Here is a 10,488-nt window from a genome sequence, read left to right as displayed (position 1 = left end):
CCACTTGCCTGCTTCTTCCTCAGGTAAACTCTGAATATCCTTGAAGGATTCAGGTTCACACCTGGCTGAACCTACCCAGACGCCTAAAGCGTCGTACCGATCAGGAGGCCTCCTTGTCCTTGCTGATCTCCTCAGTGTGAATCCTGGTGACCCTGCTGCTTCACTGGGTCCAGCTAAAGCATCCTCAACTTCAGTGTCTTCCCCCTCTGACCTGCTGCGCCTCTTGGGCCTTACAGCTGGTCCAGCAGGTGAAGAAGGCTCACTCTTTAGCTCAGAGTTGACACTTGCCTGAGGAGGTGTTCTAGGTTCCCGCCTCTGAGGGATCCTGAGCTGTCCCTGCCTTGGACTCTGTCCCTGTGGGAGACCCTGTTGCTCTGGACCGTGGTCCCCAGCAACAAGTTCCTCTTCCTCCTCAACGTCTGAGTCATAGAACAGCTGTGGAATCACGTCTGGATTAGCGTGCAGACGTTTCCACCCGGCTTGCTCACAGAACTCAGCGCTATTGCTGATAACCAACCTAGACTGATTTCCACTTGGGTACGCAAACCGCCAGGCCTTTGAGCCAGGCTCATACCCTACAAAGATCATTCTTTTAGATCTTGGCTCACCTTTCTTGCGTAGAGCTTTTGGAATAAGCACCCAAGCCTCACAACCAAACACACGAAGGTAGTGTACCTTAGGCTTCTTTCCATGCAGCAAGAAATAAGGTGTATTTCCTACACTAGAGTTGTACACTCTATTCTGCATATGAACCACAAATCTCCAAGCCTCAGACCAATATTTCTGGGATAGCCCTGCGTCCCACAGGATCGCAGACACAGCTTCCTCCACCGTCCTGTTCTTTCTCTCTGCCAGCCCATTCTGTTGCGGAGAGTAAGGAGCGGACAGTCTGTGGCTAATCCCCTTCTCCCTGAAGAAATCCTGTAAAGCAGAACCAGTGAATTCAGAACCTCTGTCACTTTGAAAGCCACGCACTTTGGTGGAAAAGGTTACCTCAACAGCAGTGATCCAATCCCTGATCATTTTAGCCGCCTCCCCTATCTTTCTCAGAGAAAAGGTCCAAGCAGACCTCGAAAAATCATCAACCAGAAGCAGAGAGTACTTTGATCCCCCCAGTGACTCAGCTGACATGGGTCCACACAAATCTGCATGAATTAATTCAAAGGGTTGTGTGGTCTGTCTCTCTGACTTTGGATAGGAGCATGTCACAATTTTCGCTTGTTTACATGCATTGCAATCTAACCATTTGTTACAAGCATTAAATTTGCACCCTTATGTCAGTTCTGGTGCTTTCTTAAGATACCCCCAATTCAGATGGGTGAAGCATCTGTGCCAAATATGCGAACAACCATGGTGGGGCGCTACATTCACACATTGCCCCTTCGCATCTTCGGTGTCATCCTCTCCTGTAGAAAAAGGCACATTTACAACAAACAAATTGCCTTTAGACTCTACTGTGTACACGTGTTTCCCATCCTTGGAAAATTCACATTTGGTACCTGCAAAAGACACATGATAACCATCAGCGAGTAAATCATGTACACTTAACAAACAGTTAGTTAAACCGGGCACTGCATAAGCTTTGACTTCATGCTTAAGAAAAGGACAGAAGAAAAAGCCTGTCTCTGTTAGCCTTCTTCTACTTCCATCTGCGATTGTCACAAATCTATCAGTTTTTACTGTCCTGCAATTCCTTAAAAGACCACTACATGGCACTAGCGTGTTTGTCGCTCCAGAGTCGATGACGACAGTAAGAAAGTCTTGTTGTTGACATTCCTGGGTCGCCAAGGCAATAATTTCCTCGCTACCCCCCTCCTTGGGGCCTCTGCAGATGTCCTCTTTGGATGTCACGGCAACAGACTCCCCCCGGCAGGGAGACTTGCCCACGACCTTCACAGCTTCCATAGATGCAACTCTCTCAGTTGCCTTGGAAACCAGACTGCTCCTGGCGTTCTCACGCAGCTCCTCCTGATAGCCGCCCGCTATCAGCAAAGTTCCCAGCTGCGCGACCTTGAAGCCTCTAGCTGGATTCAGCTTCGCACGGCTAGGCTCCAGCTCACATTGTAAACAACTCTTGGCAGCTTTCGGAGAAAGAGGCGTCTCTGAGCTTTTACTGCTCACTGCCCCCCCCCCACTACTCACGGGATCTCCAGGACGTTTGCCTGCACCCCCTCTGATGGGTATGGGGCTCCCATCTCTTGGCCTCTCTCCTGGCTCCTCACACAGACACGTTGCAGCATGCAAACAGCTCCCAGGCTCAGCAAAAGCACCAGCAGCATTGCCAGCAACAGCAACAGTCCCTTCGCCCCCCCGTGGGGACTCACGGCTCCTCCCAGCTGTGTATTGGCTCTCAAGAGAGTGGCCGGCGCCATCTTGCCTCTCCATTTCGGATGCAGCCACGTCTTGGCCCTTGCTTCCCACCCCAGCTCCACAAACCTCTCGGAGTGATTGCCAAGCGGCCTCTGGCCTTTTTGCAGCCAGGACAACTGGCACTAGATGAGCATCCACATTTTCTGCCAAAAAAGCAAGCATACGCTTCTCCACTTCACTTTGCTCTGCAGCCTTTTTAGCCTCTTCTTTCCCAGCTGCATGCTGTGGGGGCTGGACTACGTCCCAGAGCTGCTCCCCCACCAGCAAGAGTTCCACTTCAAAACTCCACTGTAGCCAATTTTGACTATTCAGTTTCTTACATGGCAGTTTAAACTCAAAGCCATGTCCTTGGGGCTGTGCCATGCCTCCCTTCTCCGGCGTTTGCAGTACTCACTCATTTCTGCCAACTGGGTGTTCCGGAAAGACCTGGCATCGCAGCGCCCTTGCTCCGTCAGCCTCCTCCGATCTGCCCTTTACTTTCTTTGAAGCCTTGGCAGTCGATCAAGCTGACGTTCAGCCTTCTAAAGCTTCAAAGCCCTTTCTCACACGCTTGCCGTTGATCCATAACCTCTTGGATAGTTTTATTGCTTTATTGTTCGGTGTCCAGCCACACTTCCCCCTGCGAGCCTCTGCAGGTCGTAAAGCAATTAGCAATTACCAAGTTGCACAGTGGTCGTGTGTCGAAAGAACAGTAAATCAGCCCCAAACGTTTCTTCTGTCCTAAAGTCTCTTTATTGAAAACAAATAGTGTATTTACAATCTCCAACAGCCATCCGTGTTAAGCTGCATCTTCTCTCTCTGCTTGCAGCGTCTTAACTAACTGCTTTTGATTTCCACTCAGCTCACAACATTCCAAGCTGCTTTCGTCACGTCCTGGCTTACTTCCCTTGTAAGCCCCACCTCTCAGGCTCGAGGCATAGAAGGTTAACCCTTCACTACACCCAACAAGGTATGTGCTCTTGCCCTGGGAAGCCTGCCAGTTCCTAATTAATGGCTTTAAGGCTGGACTTTGAACTTTTAAGTCAAAGCAGCCGTTTGCTGCAGCAGAGGCTTGAGAGGCTTGAAATCGAAAGTGCTTTTGGAATGCAGCTGCTGTAAACAGACGCAGCTTGCTTTAAAGCAGCAGAGATGGCTAATGCAAGGCTCGCTGATGCTTTTGGAATTCCAAAGCTCAATAAAAAGAATTACGCGGAATGGGTGTTGTATACAGAAGCACTGCTACGAAAAGAGGGTCTGTTCAATGTCATAACAGATGCCCCCCCCCCAGCTCCGATGACGGGTGAATGGAGAGCTAAGGATTCAAAAGCAAGGGGAACTCTTACGCTGATTGTATCCCCAGAATTGCTATGCCTATTGCGTGATAAGACCTCAGCCAAAGAAATCTGGGACACTTTAAGAGACGCTCATTTGAGAACAGAGGCTGGTGCTTCTTTGTTCTACTATGCCAAGTTGCATGATATGGCACTTGCTGAAGGTGCAGATGTGCGTGCTCATTTGATGGAGATGCAGAATCTGAGACATGAGCTGCAACAGAGAGGAATCACTTTTCCAGAGGCTGTGTATTCCTTCATGATACTACATTCTTTGGGTTCAAGCTGGGAATCCATTGCCACTCAGATTGCTGTTCTGCCAACTGCTCAGCTCACGGTAGCGCATGTTACTGCTGTTGTTCTGAACGAAGCGGACCGGCGTAGTGCTAGCTGCATCGGTAAGGGGGAGTCTTCACAGACGTCATCCCAGTATGCAGTGGAACCACTAGATGGCGCCAAAGCTTTGAAGGCAGAGAAATGCTACTTGTGTGGACGTCCGGGCCATATGAAAAGGGAATGCAAGTATCCCAACAAGGCCAAGACAGAGCAGCGCAGCAAAAGCTCATTGCATGGCAAAGGCAAAAAGGCAAAAAGGCAAAAAGGCAAAAAGGCAAAAAGGCAAAAAGGCAAAAAGGCAAAAAGGCAAAAAGGCAAAAAGGCAAAAAGGCAAAAAGACGCAAAGACGCAAAGACGCAAAGGCAAAGGCAAAGGCAAAGGCAAAGGTCCGGTGTCCAGGACAACGCAACACAATATGGTCTCATGCTTCACTCCAAAGGTTGCAAAGGTCCAGAAGACGTCTAGATCTTTCTTCGTCATGGATTCAGGAGCCACCCACCACATTTGCAATGACAAGGGACTGTTCGTGTCTTTTAAACTGCAGGAAGGTGCGATTCACCAGGCGGATGACCACACGATCTCCAGTCAAGGCTACGGAACTGTTGTTCTTCACAGTTTGGACGTGTCGATACATGACGTTCTCTACGTTCCAGATGCTGCACACAATCTACTCAGCGTCGCGCAGCTGAATGAACGGAACATTGACGTTTCCTTCAAGAACAAGAGGTGCACCATCACAAAGAAAAACGATTATGTATTGCATGCTGAATATGTTGATCATTTGTTTGTATTGTATTATGATGATGTTGTGCAGGATGAGACTTGTTGCATTGCAGGTTCTAACAAGGTTTTGCATGCAGGATGTATTCATGATTTTCACAGAAAATTTGGTCATTTACACTTTGAGGCAGTATCCAAAATGCCTGCCTTGGTTGAAGGTATGACTATTAAACCCTGCAGGTACCACATGAAGTGTAAGGCATGCGCAGCAAGCAAGGTGAAAATGGCTGCGAAAGGTAAGGTATCTAGTAGGCAAACTACAGAACCATACCACGTTATGCCTGCTGATCTAGTTGGTCCACTATCGCCCTCTTTGGGTGGAAACAGGTACTTCATGGTTCTCATTGATACATTTTCCAGGTATATCATAGAATCATAGAATCATAGAGTTGGAAGAGACCACAAGGGCCATCGAGTCCAACCCCCTGCCAAGCAGGAAACACCATCAGAGCACTCCTGACATATGGTTGTCAAGCCTCTGCTTAAAGACCTCCAAAGAAGGAGACTCCACCACACTCCTTGGCAGCAAATTCCACTGTCGAACAGCTCTTACTGTCAGGAAGTTCTTCCTAATGTTTAGGTGGAATCTTCTTTCTTGTAGTTTGGATCCATTGCTCTGTGTCCGCTTCTCTGGAGCAGCAGAAAACAACCTTTCTCCCTCCTCTATGTGACATCCTTTTATATATTTGAACATGGCTATCATATCACCCCTTAACCTCCTCTTCTCCAGGCTAAACATGCCCAGCTCCCTTAGCCGTTCTTCATAAGGCATCGTTTCCAGGCCTTTGACCATTTTGGTTGCCCTCCTCTGGACACGTTCCAGTTTGCCAGTGTCCTTCTTGAACTGTGGTGCCCAGAACTGGACACAGTACTCCAGGTGAGGTCTGACCAGAGCAGAATACAGTGGCACTATTACTTCCCTTGATCTAGATGCAATACTCCTATTGATGCAGCCCAGAATTGCATTGGCTTTTTTAGCTGCCGTGTCACACTGTTGGCTCATGTCAAGTTTGTGGTCAACCAAGACTCCTAGATCCTTTTCACATGTACTGCTCTCAAGCCAGGTGTCACCCATCTTGTATTTGTGCCTATCATTTTTTTTTTGCCCAAGTGCAATACTTTACATTTCTCCCTGTTAAAATTCATCTTGTTTGTTTTGGCCCAGTTCTCTAATCTGTCAAGGTCGTTTTGAAGTGTGATCCTGTCCTCTGGGGTGTTAGCCACCCCTCCCAGTTTGGTGTCATCTGCAAATTTGATCATGATGCCCTTGAGTCCATCATCCAAGTCGTTGATAAAGATGTTGAATAAGACCGGGCCCAAGACAGAACCCTGTGGCACCCCACTAGTCACTCTTCTCCAGGATGAAGAGGAACCATTGATGAGCACCCTTTGGGTTCGGTCAGTCAGCCAGTTACAAATCCACTGAGTGGTAGCATAGTCAAGACCGCATTTTACCAGCTTCTTTACAAGAATATCATGGGGCACCTTGTCAAATGCCTTGCTGAAATCAAGGTAGGCTACATCCACTGCGTTCCCTTCATCTACCAGGCTTGTAATTCTGTCAAAAAATGAGATCAGGTTAGTATGACATGACTTATTTTTCAGAAATCCATGCTGACTATTGGTGATCACAGCATCCCTTTCTAGGTCTCACAGACTGTTTGCTTAATGATCTGCTCCAGAATCTTCCCTGGTATTGATGTCAGACTGACTGGGCGGTAATTATTTGGGTCCTCTCTTTTCCCCTTTTTGAAAATAGGGACAACATTTGCCCTCCTCCAGTCTGCCGGGACTTCACCTGTTCTCCAGGAATTCTCAATGATGACTGCCAGTGGTTCTGAGATCACATCTGTCAGTTCTTTTAATACTCTTGGATGCAGTTCATCTGGCCCTGGAGACTTGAATACATCTAAACTAGCCAAGTATTCTTGTACTATCTCCTTAGTTATTCTGGGCTGTGTTTCCTCTGCTGAATCATTTGCTCCAAATTCTTCAGGTCGGGCATTGTTTTCTTTATCGGAGAAGACTGAGGCAAAGAAGGCATTGAGGAGTTCAGCCCTTTCTGTGTCCCCTGTTTGCATTACACCATCTTCTCCTCTGAGGGACCCCACTGTTTCTTTGTTCTTCCTTTTGCTATGAACATACCCATAAAAGCCTTTTTTGTTGCTTTTAACCTCTCTAGCAAGCCTGAGTTCATTCTGTGCTTTAGCTTTTCTGACTTTGTCTCTACACTTGCTGGCTATTTGTTTGAATTCCTCTTTGGTGGTTTCCCCCCTTTTCCATTTTTTGTACACATCCTTTTTTAATCTTAACTCAGTTAAAAGTTCTTTAGATAGCCACCCTGGCTTCTTTAGGCACCTTCCATGTTTCCGTCTCATTGGTATTGCCTGAAGTTGTGCTTTTACTATCTCCCTCTTAACAAACTCCCAGCCATCATGAACTCCCTTTCCTTTTAGTATTACTGTCCATGGGATCTCACCCAGCACTTCCCTAAGTTTTATGAAGTCGGCTTTCTTAAAGTCAAGAAATTGAGTCCTAGTATGCTTGGCTGCTCCTTTCCGCTGTATAGTAAACTTCAGAAGAGCATGATCACTCACGCCTAATGATCCTTCCACTTCTACTCCACTAACCAGGTCATCAACATTGGTTAGGACCAGATCTAAAATGGCTGTTCCTCTTGTTGCTTCTCCCACTTTCTGGACAACGAAGTTGTCTGCAAGGCCAGTGAGGAATCTGTTTGACCTTATGCGCTTGGCTGAGTTTGACATCCAACAAATATCCGGGTAATTGAAGTCCCCCATTACTACTATCTCCCTTCCTTTTGCATGCTTGGCCATCTGTTCCAGGAAGGCATCTATGTCCTCCGTTTGGCTTGGGGATCTATAGTAAACTTCCACAATGAGGTCACTGTTATTCTTCTCTCCCTTAATTTTGACCCAAATGCTCTCACTTTGGCTTTGAGGTTCTAAATCTTGGATCTCTTCACAGGTATACACATCCCTGACATATAGCGCCACTCCTCCTCCTTTCTTGTCTGGTCTGTTTCTCTGAAATAGATTGTATCCCTCCATTATTACATTCCAGTCGTGGGACTTATCCCACCAGGTTTCAGTGATGCCTATTATGTCATATTTAGTTTGCTGTACCAAGAGCTCAAGCTTATCTTGTTTATTTCCCATGCTTTGCGCATTAGTGTACAGACGTTGAAGTCCATTAATCATTCCCCCGTGTCTCTTATTTAAGGATTTTTTCCTCCCACCACTAGGTCTGCGTGCTGTTTGCTCCATTTGGTCTATGACATTTGGATGATCATCTTCATCAATTGATAGACTCCTACCTTCAGGAGCACTGTCTCCCTCCCCCACATTAGTCAGTTTAAAGCCCTCCTGATGAGGTTTCTGAGATTTTTGGCAAAAACATTCCTCCCAACCGTTGTGAGGTACAGCCCATTGCTTGCCAGAAGTCCATCTTCCAGAAACTGCAGTCCGTGATCTAAGAATCCAAACCGTTCCTGTTTACACCATTTGCGAAGCCAGCTGTTCACTTCCACTATTTTTCCCTCTCTCCCTGGGCCATGTCGTTCAACTGGGAGGACAGATGAGATGACAATTTGTGCAATTAATTGCTTCAATTTCCTGCCCACAGCCCCATAGTCTCTTTTGATCTTCTGGAGGCTATTGCTTGCAGTGTCATTGGTTCCCACATGAACCAAGAGGAAGGGGTATTTGTCAGTGGGTTTTATGATTCCTTGCAGTCGTTCAGTTACATCTTGGATCTTAGCCCCGGGGAGACAGCACACTTCCTGAGACATCTTGTCAGGCCCACAGATCACTGTTTCTATTCCCCTCAGTAGGGAATCCCCTATGACCACTACATGCCTCCTCTTAGGTTTGGTCGGGGTTTTTCCGTGAGCTGTCCGTTTCAAGGTCGCCTGCACATTCCCTGAGGACTGACTTTGCTGCTCGTCTTCATATACCTGATCGGCTGTAATAATAATAATAATAATAATAATAATAATTTATTATTTATACCCCGCCCATCTGGCTGGGCCTCCCCAGCCACTCTGGGCGGCTTCCATAAAAACCAAAAATACAGTAAAATCACACGTTAAAAACTTCCCTGAACAGGGCTGCCTTAAGATGTCTTCTGAATGTCAGGTAGTTGTTTATCGTTTTGACATCTGCTGGAAGAGCGTTCCACAGGGCGGGGGCCACTACCGAGAAGGCCCTCTGCCTGGTTCCCTGTAGCTTTGCTTCTCGCAATGAGGGAACCGCCAGAAGGCCCTCGGCGCTGGACCTCAGCGTCCGGGCAGAATGATGGGGGTGGAGACGCTCCTTCAGGTATACTGGACCGAGGCCGTTTAGGGCTTTAAAGGTCAGCACCAACACTTTGAATGAGGGAGAGATCCTCAAATGGAGTCTGCTCTTCGTCTTCCATACTAGGGGAGAGGACCTCAAAGCGATTGTGTATTTCTAAACAATCAGAGCGAACCCTGGGCCTCCTACTTCTTTGAGTCACGTTTCTCCATATATCTGGCTCCTGTGTTGGTGAACTAGCCTCCTTCTCAGGGGAGTCCCCTATCTCCTCCTTGGTGGAGACGGTGTGCTCTGTTGCTTCCAAGAAGAGCTCCAGCTCTCTAATTCTTTGGAGCGTAGCTACACGTTCCTCCAGTTGCTGGACTTTGTCTTCAAAGAGGGCAATCAACATGCAATTGCTGCAGGTAAAGCTGCCTGCAACCTTTGGCAAGATGGCAAACATTGCGCAGGAACCGCAGGCGACTGCAGCTGTTCCCTCACCCTCCATCTTGAGAACGTGTCGTTGGGGGTGGCTACAGTGGTCCTCCATCATAAAAAGCGTGAAGACAGGACAAATAACTCCCCCCCCCAAAAAAACCCTAGGTCTCCCCCAACAAACGTTTGAGACTAGCTCCCCTAAATCAAATAATGGATCAAACTGCGTGCGCCGCAAGGCGCGCGCCGCTGCCCTGCAAGCTCTGATAAGCTCCTCCCACAGCTAATCACCTGCCTCAACAGAAACCCTGCCCCCTCTGACCTTTGCACAGGGAGAGCAGCTAATCAGCCACAAAGAAACACACACACAAGAAAACCCTTTTTGCTCCTTCTTCAGCTGCTGCCCTGCAAGCTCTGATAAGCTCCTCCCACAGCTAATCACCTGCCTCAACAGAAACCCTGCCCCCTCTGACCCTTGCACAGGGAGAGCAGCTATTCAGCCACAAAGAAACACACACACAAGAAAACCCTTTTTGCTCCTTCTTCAGCTGCTGCCCTTCAAGCTCATATAACAATATTTATGTGTTCAATCTCAAGCAGAAATCAGAGGCTTTTCAAAGGTTCAAGGAATTCTGTGCTTGGTTGGAAAATGTGCATGGTAAGAAGATATTTTTTTCACTGATCGCGGGGGGAATTCACTTCTCAGCAGTTTGAAGCTTTTCTGACTGAGAAAGGAATTCAACACGATTTGTCTAGTCCTCGTTCGCCATAGCAGAATGGACTTTGTGAGAGAGCAAATCAAACATTGCTTCAAGGGTTGAAAACCTTGCTGCATGATGCCAATCTTCCAGAGAGTTATTGGGCAGAATCTTTGAGCTGTTTTGTTTACAGTTATAATCGGAGATTATCATCATCGATTGGTTGTACCCCCTATGAAAAGATGTTTGGCAAGAAACCATACA

At 47.4% G+C, this 10,488-nt stretch overlaps 1 protein-coding gene across 1 annotated transcript in view; it reads right to left on the bottom strand.

Annotated features, from left to right (window-relative positions):
- Positions 1 to 378: 378 nt before the first annotated feature.
- Positions 379 to 10,488, bottom strand: part of LOC309333213 (uncharacterized protein) — a 44,859-nt gene continuing 34,749 nt past the window's right edge. The window contains exon 2 of the mRNA XM_081846632.1: positions 379 to 2,850. Coding sequence (XP_081702758.1) covers positions 1,273 to 2,733 — 1,461 coding nt within the window. The 5' untranslated portion in view covers positions 2,734 to 2,850 and the 3' untranslated portion in view covers positions 379 to 1,272. The remainder of the gene's footprint in view (positions 2,851 to 10,488) is intronic.

This window comes from Podarcis erhardii, assembly GCF_964252035.2.
Source record: "Podarcis erhardii genome assembly, chromosome: W".
NCBI classification, from domain to species: Eukaryota; Metazoa; Chordata; class Lepidosauria; order Squamata; family Lacertidae; genus Podarcis; species Podarcis erhardii.
This window is presented reverse-complemented; position numbering and strand designations above follow the sequence as displayed.